The sequence below is a fragment of the Hypomesus transpacificus genome, chromosome 23 (assembly GCF_021917145.1).
Source record: "Hypomesus transpacificus isolate Combined female chromosome 23, fHypTra1, whole genome shotgun sequence".
Taxonomy (NCBI): domain Eukaryota; kingdom Metazoa; phylum Chordata; class Actinopteri; order Osmeriformes; family Osmeridae; genus Hypomesus; species Hypomesus transpacificus.
This window is the reverse complement of record NC_061082.1, coordinates 12,928,193-12,944,778: the sequence shown is the minus strand read 5'-3', so window position 1 is coordinate 12,944,778 and position 16,586 is coordinate 12,928,193. Positions and strand designations below refer to the sequence as shown.

The 16,586-nt window shown below is 45.5% G+C and overlaps 2 protein-coding genes across 4 annotated transcripts; one reads left to right on the top strand and one right to left on the bottom strand.

Moving 5' to 3' along the window:
* Nucleotides 1–1,944: 1,944 nt before the first annotated feature.
* dnajc15 (DnaJ (Hsp40) homolog, subfamily C, member 15) lies at nt 1,945–6,730 on the bottom strand. Of its 2 annotated transcripts, XM_047047519.1 has the most exons (7): nt 6,665–6,730; nt 6,383–6,396; nt 5,585–5,702; nt 5,222–5,273; nt 3,439–3,512; nt 2,733–2,812; nt 1,946–2,279 (listed from the first exon to the last, which is right to left on the bottom strand). In XM_047047519.1, exons 3-7 carry the CDS (start codon nt 5,687–5,689, stop codon nt 2,108–2,110), a joined length of 483 nt encoding a protein of 160 aa, XP_046903475.1. In that variant the 5' UTR covers nt 5,690–5,702; nt 6,383–6,396; nt 6,665–6,730; the 3' UTR covers nt 1,946–2,107. The 2 variants fall into 2 exon arrangements, with proteins under 2 accessions (XP_046903476.1, XP_046903475.1); XM_047047520.1 differs by lacking the exons at nt 6,383–6,396; nt 6,665–6,730 and having other exon boundaries at nt 1,945–2,279.
* On the top strand, nt 6,439–16,195 carry epsti1 (epithelial stromal interaction 1). Of its 2 annotated transcripts, XM_047047517.1 has the most exons (12): nt 6,440–6,749; nt 7,051–7,100; nt 7,290–7,373; nt 7,561–7,634; nt 7,826–7,909; nt 8,426–8,461; nt 8,738–8,811; nt 9,883–9,967; nt 12,355–12,438; nt 12,950–13,023; nt 13,189–13,379; nt 15,268–16,195. In XM_047047517.1, the coding sequence occupies exons 1-12, from the start codon at nt 6,562–6,564 to the stop codon at nt 15,396–15,398; spliced, it is 1,155 nt and encodes a 384-aa protein (XP_046903473.1). In that variant the 5' UTR covers nt 6,440–6,561; the 3' UTR covers nt 15,399–16,195. The 2 variants fall into 2 exon arrangements, with proteins under 2 accessions (XP_046903474.1, XP_046903473.1); XM_047047518.1 differs by lacking the exon at nt 8,426–8,461 and having other exon boundaries at nt 6,439–6,749; nt 15,268–16,191.
* The last annotated feature ends 391 nt before the right edge of the window (nt 16,196–16,586 follow it).

The window sequence follows — 16,586 nt, the reverse complement described above, 5'->3', positions numbered from 1 at the left end:
AATAATTTGACATTTAGTAGGAAACGCTCTAATTCAGAGTGACTTACACTAAGTACAGGGACATTCCCCCGAGGAAAGTAGGGCGAAGTGCCTTGCCCAGGGACTCAACGTCATCAGGCACGGCCGGGAATCAAACCGATAACCTTCTGATTGGTAGCCTGATTCCCTAACCACTCAGCCATCTGACCCCCACAGGAAAATTAGTTGGGATAGTCCAGGACAATGCGTATGGCCTCAAAGAGGAGGATGTGTGTGTGTGTGTAGCAGAACATATTTGGTGTTATAGCAAGGAGACTCATTAGGGGCTCAGCACTCGGCACAGAGGCAGATAGACAAAAGTATATACAGAGGCAGGGTGTTAATACGATTGAATTAAAAAGAATGACTGATATAGCGAACAACATCAAATATGTCACTGAGACATTCGAGTTAACCCTGGACATCCTCATTGGCTCACAGTCAGGAAGTTATGAAAGCTAGTCAGCCAATCATTCCGTTCCAGCACCCTGACCAGAAACCAGTCGCGCACCATTCCCCTTCCAGACTGACATCGAGCAGATTTATGGGATGGCAAACATAGCATTTAGCAGGTCTCTGCGAGACAATACACGCTTATCCTCACCATCACGGGGTGACTTCCTGTGAATGACATGCTTAGGAGGAATAGACGGGGTCTGGTAGGCTCAAGTCAGTCATGTGGCCATTTTCGATAAGACCATTAACCGAGGGACACACACGCATGCTACTGCTTCAGAGTTACACACAGACCCCATGTCTAGGTGTGACAGCCCTGATGAATGGGACCGGGCAGACCGAGGGTGAAACACCGCTATTGCAGAGACTAAACCACAGGGGACAGAGACGGAGAGAGATGTGAGGCACCGAGAAAACAATAACAAGATTAGTGTGGAGACCGAAAGAGCAGCGTCACCTTCCGCCGCAACGCTACATCCGAACCACGCCCTTGCCGGGAGAAGGGCATGCTGGGTATTAGCCTCTAGTGCTCCCCCCCCCCCCCTGCCTTTAAGACCATATTTCACATCCTCCCCCCCCCCCCCCCCCCCCCCCCCCCCCCCTCGGTGCCTCTCTCACACAGCATCTTCACGCTGTGCCTCCAGCTCCCCCTCCTTCCCTCCTCCCCTTCCCCTTAGTCACCTCTCCTCCCTGTCCTTATCGCCCAGACTCAGATAGGAATCCCACAGGCCATTTCTCATTTCACAGTGAGTAAAACTACCCTGGGCTTGTGTGTGTGTGTAAACTCTTGAAAAAGAAAACCCATACCTCTGTGTGTGTGTGGGTGTGTGTGTGGGTGTGCGTATGTGAGTGTATACCTCTCAGGAGAGGGGGAAACGAGGGAGGCCATTAACCTTGAGCAGCGCTAAACCGCGTGCAGGAGAGGGAGGGCGTGGGGGAGTGAGGGGGGGAGAAAGGTGGAGCGTGGAGGGTGAATGCACCAGCCAGCTCACACGAATGCCCTGTTCAGAGGTTTAAGAGCATCCACCTCTGGAAGGCGCAGAGGTCATCCAGCTGTTCTGTTCACTGACGTCATCAAACTCCCAGATCTTTAAAAAGTACTTCGCTGATTATGCAACTCACTTTATTGATCCCGAAAGACATTCAAGGTGTTCAGTTAACTGTGTTTGCACAATTAGCGGTAACATAAAAATGTATGTCGGTAGTTTTGGTGCGAGTTGCAGAGTTGGCGATATTAGCAGTAGATGTCTGTCTTCACTCACTACTGGAGCTAGTTGGCACTCGGCTTGCGGTGCTCACAAAACACACTACAATACATCTTTCCAATTTCGAACACAGCGATGTCTCCCTCCAGAAATCATGACCTGCTTACTCCAGATAATCCCCAGACCTTGTTGTGAGCGGTTTCATCTGGAACTATTTTCTTTCGACAATGCTCCTTGCATCAGACTACTCACAACAAGGTCTGGGGATTATAGAGTAACCAGGTCATGATTTCTGGAAAGAGAACGTTGCTGTCAGTTGAATTTTTCAAACTGTATTTTCGGGGCGCACAGGCCAAGCGCCATCAAGCGCCATTATTTCTGAGAGAAAGCAGACATGACTAACAGTCAGCAATTCACACCGAAACAATCTAAATGGATAAGGAGCACAACAGTTCACCCGCTTTTTTAGGGGTGAACCGTCCCTTTAAGGGTTGGCACATGCTCAGTGTGGTTAAAGGCTTCAACTCACCTTTGTCTGGGTGATTAAGGACCATTATCCTCCGATGGGCATCCCGTGTCTTCACCTTAGTGCTGGTAGGACTGTGGTAGACCAGACGTACACACACAGTTAATAACATTTCTCTGAATCACACTCACCACAAATTTACAAAGGGTCCAGAGCCCCATCGAGTGGCCACAATAGGAACTGACTGGTATGTGCATGGGGAGTTGATTGGCAGGTTTGGGTTAGACTTCCAGAAAAGCCACATAATGTCCACTACTCAAAGGCAATTATAATATTAACTTGTTATGTTATTCTGTTGAATTGCAGAGGCAGTGCTGCCAGATTCAGTGTGCCGGCTGTGACCTTGAATATATTCAGTTGTGTTTGAGTGGTGACTGATCTCTGAGTGATTGTGTCCTGCTGAAAAACAAACCAGCTGTGTTCTGACTGGAGCCAGCGGTGAGCTCAGCTAGAAAACACAATGACTGACAAAAACACATAATCCAGACCGATTATTTCCCACACACACACGCACACAGACACAGTACCTGATTCCTAGGATGAGGCTGGCCTCCCGTTTGGTCATCTTCTGCTCAAACCCTCCTTTGTAATAATGGGAAGAGAAAGCCTGCAGGAGAGAGAGAGAGAAAGAGAGAGAGAGAACACACATTAAGGGCTGCTACTCCAGTAGACCCTTGTGCAGCCACAGTCAGTCATTGGCCGGGTTTCCCAGATTCTTTAAGAAGCTCTTAACGCTAAGAGCTTCTTAAGAGCGTTCGAAGAGCGTTCTAGAGCGCTCTTCGAACGTTCTTAAGAAGTTGTCGCAGCAAAATGACGGGTCGTTGTGACCCGAAGGCAGCACAAGGGTTAAAACAACGTTTGCACATCTTGAAATACGGACACCGCTCAGTACACCTGCATGTTGAACAGCTCATTCCACAATCATGGGCATCAACATGGACATTTTCCAGACTTTGTTTCCGTGACTGAAGTCCCTTTCCTGGGAAGGCTTTCCAAAAGACATTGGAACACTCACGCTGGATTGACATTTACATCTAGTCATTTAGCAGACGCTCTTCTCCAGAGCGACTTGCAGTAAGTACAGCGACATTCTTCCGAGGGAAGAAGGGTGTGCCCGAGGACACAACGTTATTTGGCTGACATGGATAAAGCGAGGTCCGTACAGAAATGTTTTTGCTGAGCTCGGTGTGAAACACTGTCTATCAGTATGGAAATGTGTTTGTGTGTGCTCACCGATGTGGGCATCTTCTTCACAGTCTCGGAGAAGACTTGTCCCAGGGGCTTCCACAGCTGGAATGCATAGCGACCTGCAGGGGTAACACAAGCCACATCACCTCAACATGACGTCGATATTTAACAAGGCCGACAAGGATGAGAGGGTGGTTACGTCTCTTATATGTCTACCCTAAAGCCTAATTTATACTTATGTCGCCGACACTTTTGAAATGGTCGCCGACGAAAAAAAAAAATTGCAGGCTGCTGCATTTATACTTCGGCAAACAGTCGCCTGTGCACAAAGTTTGCATGACGTGAACAGAATCATTTTACCGTTACATTGATTCATAGCTATGGTTACATTGTTAACGCTTTGTAGCCTAGGTGATTGATCGGAGAAACTGACAATGTTCACTATGTGACGACATCAGCGCCAGTAGAAATTCCTCCTGGTAGGCGACACTTCCAAGCGACGGTTAAAAGTGTCAACCGTGACGTCATTTTTTTGTCGGCGACCTTTTCAAAAGTGTCTGCGACCCAAGTACAAATTGGACTTAATCGACCTTTGTAGAAGGCAACATGGAAGTGGTTGAACCACTGCAAGCAAGCTAGGCTGTGTTTCGGGAGAAGTATGTCTCCTGTGTGAATGGGGAACTGATGGTGATGGTTAGCTGCAACGGAGGAGGAAGTATAGTCCGGTCCAAACCAGCACTAAGCCCGTCAGCACTGCAACCCAGCCAAATATTCAGTGTTTATGAAGCCGAGTCACACAGCCAGCCGGCCACAACCACTAACCCAGAGACCTGCAGCCAGCACAGTAACAGCCTGCGAAGAGACGAGATTCAACAGATCAAAAGTCCTCGCCCAGGCACTGAGCTTAAGGAGTAATCATGAGATTATTGATCGTGTGCCGGATCCACATATTTGCCTGTTAAAACTCTTGATTTGAGGTTTGGCTTCCCAGAAAGCTACATGCTAGGGTTTAGTGCCTTCTTTCCAAGAAAGAAAAGAGTGCACACGCACAAGCTTTGACTTGATTAATAAACAACTTAGATGACTCCTAACCTGACCCGCCAAATGGATTGTTACACTTACCCATCTGGAAACTGTTTCGAAAAGGGTAGGCATTTGCAAAAAAAGATAATTGGGAGGCAATTGGACAAACCATCTGTCTATCACAGCCTAACTTCAATCACACTAGTAGCTGTCTGTAGTTTGTCATGGAACTCTGATTGGTCCAAACCACTGTGGTAACTTGGAGCTGGGCAAGATGGACTGTCACATGATCATGACCTCGCAAATCCAGCTGTTTTGCAGGGTTACCATGAGAGGCATCCCCCTCTGACCTCACTGTGGAGTAGATCTACGGAGAACAGGGTGGGTGGGTCACATTCAGAAATATTCTGGGAACCACTGCCAGAGGGTCTACTCTCTCATTAACATGGACACTTCATCAATAGCGTCTCTGGCTGACAGCCAATTCCAAAGATAATCATACAGGCTAGGATAAGTTTCAGAATTGATTGCCAAACTGTCATGGAGCCAGACATGTTAAAGGCTACAGATGGCAACAGGCTGGATCTGAGATACCAAGCCAGAGTTGGATAAGAGAAGAAACATGAAAGGACTATGCCAGTGTTCTTCTCCCAGTGTTTGAGGTCAAATCAAACCTCATCCACACTCCTCCCCACATTCAGGTGGACGTGGGACAAAACATTTTAATCGTCTCCCCAGACTTCAGTTAAGTGTAACTTTCAGATATTGGCTAGGTTAGGCATCTAGCAAGGCCCTTCCTTCTTACCTGCAAAGCCTGCTGCCGCCACACCAAGACCAACAGCAATAAGAGTTCCACCCTGTAATCAAGACATACAGTTATTGATGCTAGCTACCGCCGGTAAGGGGAGCAAGAGCTGTCACAAATTACATAACACGTTTGGCTAGCCTGGTAGCTAAAACTGATTACAGAACAAACTGTTGTAATTGGAGATAATCTATTCTTAAACATTGTTCATTTGATTTCATTTGTAATCTAACTGATAGAGATTAGTTTGATTGAACTCAAGCAATGGGTGGTATTGGCTAGCACGCTGCTAACCTGACGCACCTGTCTGGCTAGCGCTCATTCTCCAAAAACAACCAAACATATCAAGATCAGTATACTCACAAATCGTTTGTCGATTTCTGCTTCACTTCGTACATTTGATTTGGATGTGTACTCAGCATAACGCATCACTTCGCCCTCCATGGCCGCTCCGCTCATGTTCGCCATGCTGATTCTGCGATAGTGATGTGTCGTTCATGAACGATTCGTTCATTTTGAACGAATCCTTATAAGGACTCGGGAGTAACGAGTCCTCTCAACGAGTGATTCGTTCATTTCCCGACTAGGTCTTTCTACGAGTCTTTGGATCATTTTTCACGTGACCTGCATAGGCTCTGTAGCTAGAGGAAACGAACGATTCGTTCCTTTCCCGACTCGGTCTTTTTTCTACGAGTCTTTGGATCCTTTTTTCACGTGACCCGCATTGTATTTTTTAGTAGAGGAAACAGTTTCCTTATTCCCTTTCGCGTGGCCGCTGTTTTAGTAAGACGTGAATGAATGATATTCGCTCAAGTCATCATACTGACTGGTTTTGTTATTTTCACTTTACATTTACACTTACAGTTTAGTGCAGTGTAATTGTTTGACGTGATCATTAAATGCTAGTGTGATAATACATGACCAAATCATACAAACTCATGATACATTATTTTAATGCAGGAATTTATTTTGAAATAGTATTTGCTGGTGCACATGTCATGCACTAACCTACAGTGGACGTATAGGGGCTATACGTCCTTTGCACCCCCCCCCCCCCTGAAATGAACAAATGACTCGAAAAAAGATTCGTTCATTTTACTGAACGAGATTCAAAGAACCGAATCAGTAAAAAGAACCGAACTTCCCATCACTATTCTGCGACTTCAAGGACACAACTACGGAAAGCCCACAAGGACATATCATTAAGTTATATTTCGTAATGCAAAAAAAAATCCTGTCACCTACTAGAAACTATCTTGCTGTGGACACTATCACAACTGCTCGCCACCAGTCTTCAACGTAATTTTTGCTATTCGCAGTTGTCTTTCTTACTAGTCGTCATGGACCGTAATAGGAATACTACTAATCAAAGATATTCCACCAAATCGATAGTTGATGGAGGAGCAATTAAATCGAGAGTTAATGGAGGAGCAAGTGATTTACCTGTAAATAATAATCCACCTGATGATGCCAACTCAAACGGACCTGTCTACGAGCCTACACCTCAAGATCCAACGCACACTGAACGGTAAATTGGCGTCCAATTATTCGTTTGTAAAATAATAAATGACAACAATATATTTAATTCATTCCATGTCATGCACATAACATTCTAAATTATACAGTAGGCTGTAGCCTACACTACGGATTGGGGAATCATTTTGCGAATATGCAAAACAGATTAATAATGTTTTAAGTGCAGAGGATCATTTTATATTATTAAGAATTTAGCTTACTGTTGAACCCAGTTTCACTTTCGTTTCATGTCTCTCGACTCAAGAACAGAAAGAACGCATGCGCATACTGACGTTTACCCCCTTCTCCCTCAGATTCACAGTGGTACCACCTAATCCATCACGGCATAGTAAATTAAAGATGAGTAAGTCACCGACTCAAACATTCATTTTCGGTTTGAAGAGTCAGTGTCATCCTCCAATCATTAAGTTGCATAATCGATTGAAGAAAAGTGATGTATTTAATGCTGGACATTGTTCATTATAACCTCTCTTTTCATATATATATATTATAATATCATAGTATTATATTTCCACACTTCTTTCATATACAGTGGCACAGAAAGAAGAGGAGGAGCTCCAGAGATATAAGGAGGCCAACAGACCTGGGCCCATTCATCTGAACCCAGAGAGGCTGGGTAATGTGCTCATACACACACGCGCACAAACATACAAACACATACTCACACACAAACACATTTGCGCAGACACATGCATGCATTTAACAACGAATACACAGACACACACACGCACACACACACACGGACACGCACACGCACACACGCACACCTACAGAATGTAACTCATACTGAGTTATTACTCCAGGGGGAGCTGTATCATTGGTCGAGGCCAGAGAGAGACAGCGAGTTGAGTTACGCCAGTCCAAACTTCAGAAAAAGGTGCTCCTCCATTTATCCTATTAAATGAATGGACATTAAATGTGTGCATTTCTATATGTATTATTGTACTTAAATGGATACTTTAAAGTTATATATAGAAAGGCTCACATGTATTGTGCATGGAATGAAGTATATTTCTTAGCCATGAAGTCTATTTCTAAGAGTGACCTTTCATTACCTTGTATTTGAAGTTGAAAATGGAGGAAATGGAGAGAAAGAGAAGACAGGAGGAGGAAGAAGAGATTCAAAGAATGAAAGCCAAACAGAGGGAGAAGGTAAGTTGGGAGAGAATCATAGAAATCTATACGTCGTAAGGAAGGAATGACGACCAAAAGGTGCTTTGGATGTAGTACGATATGCGGCCTGTAGATGTCCCCACAGACAAGTAGGCTGACCAGTCACGGTAATCCATGAGGGTGGTGCTGGATCCAAAGATTGTGCTCCCCACCCATCATTAAACAGATGAGGTATCTGTGATTGATGAAGGCTGGTGTTTCCCCCGACCACAGGCAGCTGCAGAGAGTGCAGTCAGACATGCTCTCCTTCATGTCTGGCTGTCCTCTCTGTCTGATGGTGGGTGATGGACTGTAATAGTGGTTAATACTGGAGTGCTGGAGGCCAGTGGACCGTACCATTTTTTGACTGTGACCCCCGTGATTAAAGCAGTAGGAATTAGCCTGTGATCCACAGAATAATCAAATGACCCTGTTTAACGTCTTGGTCCAGTTGTAAGACGTGACTCTGTGGTGACTGGACTGATCCAACAACTCCTTCCTGGTTCTGATCCACAGTGTGGGAATATACGGGCCCGGAGGATTGAAAGTGGAGTTAAGTGCAGTTTATTGCTGGGTGGAGTGGTGTCGATTATGTGCCCATTTTCGAGTTAGATGAATCGGCCTCTCGTGAAGCTAGTTAGTCTTGCTATTACTGTCATATTAGTGTAATAGTCTCCTTCCCAGGCCAAGGATTCAAAGTTCTAACCTGCTGTGCTGTGTGTAAATTGCCTCAGGGGGTTAGTCCCTCTGTACGTCACTCTGGATAAAAGAGTCTGCTAAATGAATACATGTGGAATTTGAATGTAAATGTGGTGCTTGTGTGTGCAGGCAGACAAACTGGAGGAGAAAAAAGTGCAGGAGGAACAGCTGAGGAGAGAGCAACAGAGAGAGATTCACTACAGGTATGTGTTTGTGTGTGTGTGTGTGTGTGTGGGGGGGGGGGGGGGTATGTGCATCTGAGAGTGTTTTTGTTGTGTTGTAAGGTTGGAACGTTCCTCAACAATCCACCACTGATCTCAGATCACTTTGAGAGAGCTGTCAACTTTATAGCCGTTTGACTAGTCATTTCACCAAACCTTCTATGGGCATAGTTGCTGTTGCAGGTAACAGCTACCGTATGCTACTGTATTTGGCCCCATCCCCCTTTGACACCACCCAAAGCTGGTGGATGCAGGTTAGACACAGGTAAGCTCTGGGGAGGGAGAGCAACACAGAGAGAGACACACAGAGAGAGTATCACAGAGAGACACACAGAGAGAGCATCACAGAGAGAGACACACAGAGAGAGCAACACAGAGAGAGACACACAGAGAGAGAGACACACAGAGAGAGAGACACACAGAGAGAGACACACAGAGAGAGACACACAGAGAGAGAGACACACAGAGAGAGCATCTCAGAGAGAGACACACAGAGAGAGACACACAGAGAGAGAGACACACAGAGAGAGACACACAGAGAGAGACACACAGAGAGAGAGACACACAGAGAGAGAGACACAGAGAGAGACACACACAGAGAGAGACACACAGAGAGAGACACACACAGAGAGAGACACACAGAGAGAGACACACCCTGAGTCACCCAGACACTTACAATATCAAGAGCATCATTCCTATCATACATGACCCATCAAATGTATAACCACCCCACAGTTTCATAGCCATACCCAAAACGCTGTATTATCTTCTGCATTTCTGTTCTGCTGATTTCAAAGCCCAGAGAATGAGATGTTACACTCTGGGAGACTGACAGCAAAAAGACCAGGGCTAAGGAGTCAGAACAGAGTGAATTAGACGGCGACCGGAGACAGTTTGGTCAGAGGCAGACAAACAAACTAGTCAACCTTTCTGTTTTTCTGTCCTGTCAGCCTGTGGGGAACTTTGCAGAGAGCACTGACACCCCAAACATCATCTCCGTTTTGGACTCTCTGTCTGTGTGCTCTGACACTCGGTCACGTGCTTTTATTACAGGACAACTGACCAGTTCCTCCAGAGGTTTGAGAGGACAGACACACTTCCTGTGGCATCCAGCAGTGCTGCACACACGTCATCATGGGTAAGAAGGTGGCCACAAACAGTGTGGGTCTGCGTGTCAATCCGCATGTGTGAGTTTGTATCTGTGTGTGTGTATGGGTAGGGCCCTGGGTTCAGCCTTGTTTCCCATAGCTGCGGCTGTGAGGTTGTAGTCTAAAACACAGGAGTAAGTCACACCAATAGATCTGCCTTTGGAACTTGTTTTCTGAGTAAATACTAGGAATTAGCACAGCTCCAGAAGGGTGAGGCCAGCCCAACCTGCTGAGCTCTCAGATCCCCCTACAATTATCTTCTGGTCAGAATCAGGACAGAACCAGGACACAGGCTCATACAAGAGGCCCATTGCTGTACAGAAACAAGTGCCAATAAATACCCAGAAAATAATGATATTTTTCTTTATACCTCTTTTCCCTTGCTTTCTGTCTTTCGTTCTCTCTTCTGGTTATATGTTTTGAGAAGATTCCTCCCTTTATTGCTTGCTTCATATCAAAATGGTCTTATTCTGTCACCTCTCTGTCTGTCTCCTCTGTCTCTCTCTCTGTGTCTCTCCCCCCCTCTCCTTGTGTCTGACTCCCACTCTCCTACTCTGTCTTTTTCAATGTCTCTTTCTCTTTTTTAGTCAGTTTTTTGTTTTTTTCTAGTTCAGTAGAGTTCAAGGGACTTCCCAGAGTTCACTCAGTATGGATGGAGACAGAGAGACAGACAGGCAGACAGAGACAGACAGAGACAGACAGAGACAGACAGAGACAGACAGAGACTGACAGAGACTGACAGAGACTGACAGAGACAGACAGAGACAGACAGTTAAGAGAGAATGAGAGAGAGCAGAAATAGGAATGTGTTGTAGTCAGAGTGGAGTGGAATAACCTGCGCTGGTGAAAGTACCTGGAAGAGAGCCAGGCTGCTGTCTATCAAGTAGGAATAAAGGATATATAACCTGCCATTAACACAGTACAAATTGTTGTAAGATCATCCTTATTGTGTCCCTGTCTACTTTCCCCCATGCATTTTATTTGTGTGTGTTGAGCAGTCCTGTCACTGTCAGTCCAAAATGGTGCTATTCATATTTAGTTTCCTGCTCTGTCCCTATCGCTGTAACAGGAGAATTGTCACCGACAGGAGACTAGAGAATAGGTGGAGAGAGATAGAGAGGAAAAGGGAAAGAGACAGAAAGGCAACAAAGAGACAGAATGGAAGACAAGGTTTCATACTGTACCAAGCGACTGTATTTTGTGGCAACATGCAACACAGTAAAAATCGCACACGCAGCTCCTGTGGTGGACGGGGGAAATGTTTTCTTGTGCGGCTTTTTGCATTGTTGTGCACGTTTTTCTTCTTTCTTTTTCTCACTCCTCACATCATCGGAGGGAGTCTGTGGTGCCAGGAAGGCGTACAGGGGGATGAATAAGAAAATGACCTCTCCTCCTTTGCCTCCCTTTCCATCACTCCTGACTTCATCTTTTGATCTCCCTCGTCCTCCCTTAACACAGCCTGCCCTACTTTTCTCTCTCTCTCTCTCTCTCTCTCTCTCTCTCTCTCTCTCTCTCTCTCTCTCTCTCTCTCTCTCTCTCTCTCTCTCTCTCTCTCTCTCTCTCTCTCTCTCTCTCTCTCTCTCTCTCTCTCTCTCTCTCTCTCTCTCTCTCTCTCTCTCTCTCTCTCTCTCTCTCTCCTTCTCTCTCTCTCCTTCTTCTCTCTCTCTCTCTCTCTCTCTCTCTCTCTACTTCTCTCTCTCTCTCCTTCTCTCTCTCTCTCTCTCTCTCTCTCTCTCTCTCTCTCTCTCTCCTTCTCTTCGTGCTTCTTTCCATTCCTGTCTCGGACTCTCCATCCCTCCGTCTCCTGTTTTGACTTCTTTCTTTCCTTCCCCATTTCCTCCTCTCCCTCCTTGCCACTCCCTCTCCCTGTCCTGACCTGGCCCTCTGGAGGCTCTCCAGGGCTGCAGGAACAGGATGCCCCTGACCAGACATCACAGACTGGGAGATGAAAGCCTGTGGCCCAGGGGGAGGGTGGAGAGGGCCGGGGAGGTGGCTGGGGAGAGGGGCGATTTTTGGAGAGACTGGGGTCTTGATGTGGTTTTGAGTGGGATTCTGGGATCTGTTGTTCTTTCAGAGATGGCCCCATAAGGCAGATTGATCTCCCCTCATATCCTCTGTTTGTGTGTGTGTGTGGATGTGCGTGTGCATGCTTGTGCGGTGTGAGTGTGTGTTTATGTCTTAGCCTGTAATCTTCCCAGGGTGTGGGTAAAGGTTGGGCCACCTAGTCTCCCGGTTATCAGACCGGCAGAACAGACCCTGGTGCTGAGAAAGACAAACGATACCCAGGGACAGAGAGACAGGGAGAGCTAGAGAGACCTCAATATAGTCCGCCAGACAGACGGACAGACTCACTTACCCTCTCTGTCTTTCCCCTCAGGTGCGAGCCCAAGATTACAGGGAGGACAGGAGGGCAGTGGAGAATGCCGCTTTGCAGCTGAAGAATGAGGAACAGAGGAAAAAGGTGAACGAGTGGACCAGAAGGCTGGCTCATCTCCTTCAAAATCGAAAACGATTGATTATAGAGATACCCATCACTGACCTTTAACCCACTGCAGCCAAATTGTTCACGTTGTTTGACAGTGGAAACCATAATGTATTATGAACCCTAAAAATCTACGAATAATCATGTATCTTGAAGAGGCACACATAAATAAGCTTATGTATGTTTGCCTGACATCTAAGAATGTCTGTCAATAGTCATGGTTGAATATTTACCATGTGACTAATACGTATATCCTACATACATATAGCGCTTTACCAGGTGTTTTACTGTGTTTACCAAGGATGTAAAGTATATACGTGCGCTGTAAATGAAGATAGGATATCAACCTCCTGCTTGGCAATCTTCTCATTTGACTTTGGAAATTGCTTAGGATTTAGCTGGCTAGCCAGGCATGTAGGGAGTTGATTGGTCTAACTGTAAATGACCATGGATCACGGTGGTGTGTCTGGCCAACATGGATTTTCCCCAGAGTGAGGCACTGGAGGAGAGACAGAGACAAGAGGAGAAGGAGAGGAGGACGAATGTTCAGCAAGAACACAGACAGTGGGTGCCACATCTGATTTGAACTCAGTTGTTCCTTATTCCAGCTGTCAATATCAATTTCTGTTTATCTGTACTTAAATGGCTTTTAATATGGATATATACCATAGATATATTCCAATTAAAATGATGATTTTTGTTTTTTGATTCATGTTTATGTCACTGCAGAGTGAACGCAGCCTTCTTGGATAGGCTGCAAGGTCAGAGGTTGGAGAGGCAAAGAGAGATGGAGCGCCCTCCTATGGCTGAGGAGGTGTACAGTAGAGACTGGGAGGCCCAGGCCCGTGAACCACAGGACCCCCCCACTCCACCAGAGGCTGACCTAGCACAGGGCCCTGCAGTCTGGGCAGAAGAAGCTGGTGAGTTACCCTCCCCTGGAAACCACTTTTACAGAGATGGGGTTCATTTGTCCTATATTTTCTCAATGCCTGCCAGTGACTCTACCTTACTGATGGGATTGTATAACCTATTATACTAGATATGAGTTACTCAAGAGTTATGACAAAGAAACTAGTGGGGGGGTCAGATGGCTGAACGGTTAGGGAATAGGAATCAGAAGGTTGCCGTTTCGATTCCCGGCCCTGCAAAATGACTTTGTGTCCTTGGGCAAGGCACTTCACCCTACTTGCCTCGGGGGGAATGTCCCTGTACTCACTGTAAGTCGCTCTGGATAAGAGCGTCTTCTAAATGACCAAATGTAATGTAAATGTAAATTGACTCTGAGGACCAGAGTTTTCATTTCATAGTTTACTCCGGAGTGTGTGTGCGTGAGTTTGTGTGTGTTGTTTTATTCAGACGACAGTACAGTATATCGCCTGTGCAGTGATGCATGTTTTAAACTCTGAACATGACTGGTTCTGTTTCTGATTTAGTGCTTATTTGGAGGGGAAAAATATGTTGGAGCAAAGCATCAATCTCTCACCGGGAATGTGCATGCACTTGACTTGACTTGGGCCTTGACTGATGCAAGTCTAAATAAAACAAAACAAAATGAGCCTTGCCTCTTCACTCGCTCAGACGACACACTTTAGCGGCAGCAGGGTAGAGAGGAGATGTTGAGGCACACATCGGCCCCTGGGACTGTAAACAAACGATACTTGAAGACAGCGATGTATCAACACGACACAAACCAAGACACATGGATTCAGATGTTGTAAACATTTTCACAGACACAGACCTAAGAAGACACAAACACACATACCGGTACCCACACAAAGTGCAGTGTAGAATGTATTACAAGCTGTCAGTGAGGGAGGGGGTTTCTGTGGCAGCTTGCAGGCTGTGTGAGTCTGACAGGTGACTGGCCCGTGTCCAAACTCAAAGTGGTGAAAACAGAATGTTGTGAAACCCCGTTATTTGGATTTGGCATTGATTTGGATTTAGTCTGTGTCTACTGTGGTGTATTGTGTCTGAGTGGTGAGTGATGTGTATACTATCACTGAGGGTTACAGTCACACTTTGGAGTTTGCTGTCACAGAAACACTGGAACCTCACAGGAGCACTTTAGTCACTTGATTGACTGAGAAAAGCTGAGACTACTGTATGTTATAGTGTAGGCAGAGGCCTGGATCAAGCTTGTACATGCAGCTGGCAACACTAGGGTTGTCGGTTCAAGAACCCTACTTGAATCCCTCTTTACCCTGCAAGCATCTGTAAACTAGCATCCACCTGCTACATCCACCAGCCTTAATGAACCTAGCATATTAACCACAAGCGTCCCCTTGTTGTCATTCAACACACTGCACTATGTCTGTAGCCAGAGTTGATTGGCCTGTCATCTTCTTATGACGTATCTGAGCCTCTGAGCTTCTATTGCTGCTGGCAAGACAGGCACCCCCACACACAGAGACACACCCAGCCACATTTTCAACCCCTGTTCAAGCTCAGGGTATGAGGCTTAGAGAGTCACCGGGATCCCACTCCTGGTCTGACTGGTTTGATAGAGAGTGGTTGGAGGATTAGGATTGCACGGTTGGTTGGACAGGCTGAAAGATGTTAGCAGAATGGCTGCTGTTGCAGACTTGGGTTTCTTTCTCTTTCTTACTTTCCCCTCTTCCCTCTATTTCTGTCGTTCTTTTCCTTTTGGATGTCTGTCTTTTCAGCCGGAACCAGATGACACAGCATGATAAGAGTGGAGGTTGAAACGGACCCGGAAGACGTTTGGGGTTCACGTGTGTCTGTGTATATGTGTGTGTGTAAATGTGTGTTGGGATTACATTAATGCCTGACGGTGTGCCTTGGTTTCAGATGCCGATTATGATTGGGTTGTGATGAAGCTTCAGGCTCGTTTCCTGGACGTCGACAAAGGTTTTCTGAAGGACATTGTCATCCAGTGCAGCGGAGACTACCTGCAAGCCTGCCAGCTGCTGGAACACTAGTTCAGATTGAAGTTTTTACTTTTTAAGTTCTAAAGTGTCGTGTTTATTTGCCTTTTGTACAAGTATAGGTACAGTACATTGGAGTTCTAGGTCCTTCGTGTCTCCTCAGTTTCCTAGTGGTCTAACCTAAGTCCTATAAAGAAAGTAATATAAATAAATACTTTCTAATTATGATGCCTCTTCAGAACTGGATCTCTATTGATAATGCATCACCTGGAAAAGTGTGAAAACGTTAAGATTGAAGTGTACCCCTTAATTGTCCTATAATCGGATATTTAACCATGATTTCTTTTGCATGTTTATTATTTGTAATAGTATCTGAGTGGGTTTATGCAGTCATTGCAAGTTTTTCCCAAAACTGGTTTTTAGTTACGTGAGATTGAACAAATTAGCCGTACATCAAAATGAGTCATGATCTTAACATTCTTTGTTCAGTAACCAGTTCAGTGCGTGTGGATGGAAACATCGGTCCACTGATACATGTGGCATTGTGTTTGTCATCCATGTTCGATAATTAAAGGAGCATGTGCAATATCAACAACAAGATGTTTCCTGGAGAAGTGAACTGTGTTTACGTAAACAAAAACATTCTCTCTTGGTGTGTACTGATCGCTGGGGATTTCAACTTTTCATATCTATGCTTACACCTAACCTCATATGATTCCTTTATACTTTATTTCCTGACTATCATTTCGTGAACACGGTCATTATGGGGATCCAGTTTCAAGGCTGTACTTGTAATAAAGCAGAATTCAACGTGAGGACTTGCCTTTTGGCCATCCTCTTTGTCCTACTCTATGAGACTGTGTCCCCTAAGACTTTTGTTCAACTTTCTTACGTGTGGGACGGAGTTAGATCGTCCGTCATTTGTTTTTCAGATGGTTAAAGTTTCCAAGTTGGTACAAAGCTCTTGTTAGAGGGAGAATGGCCATCGTCTCAGCTCGGACAATAGAGATGGTTATCACCTTCTACGCCGAACAAAGGCCATCTCTATTTCTTTCTTTCTTTCTTAATCTCCCTTTCTCTCCCCTTTTCTCTCTCTCTCTTTCTGTCTACTTCTCTGTTTATCTCTCTATCTCGTTTTTCTCCCTCTCAGAATGCAGTTTCTGTCAAGCCAAAACCCCCCTAGTGACAGAAAAAAGTCATACTGGAAATGTTCAATCTGTAAATGTCACACCACAAAGGCCC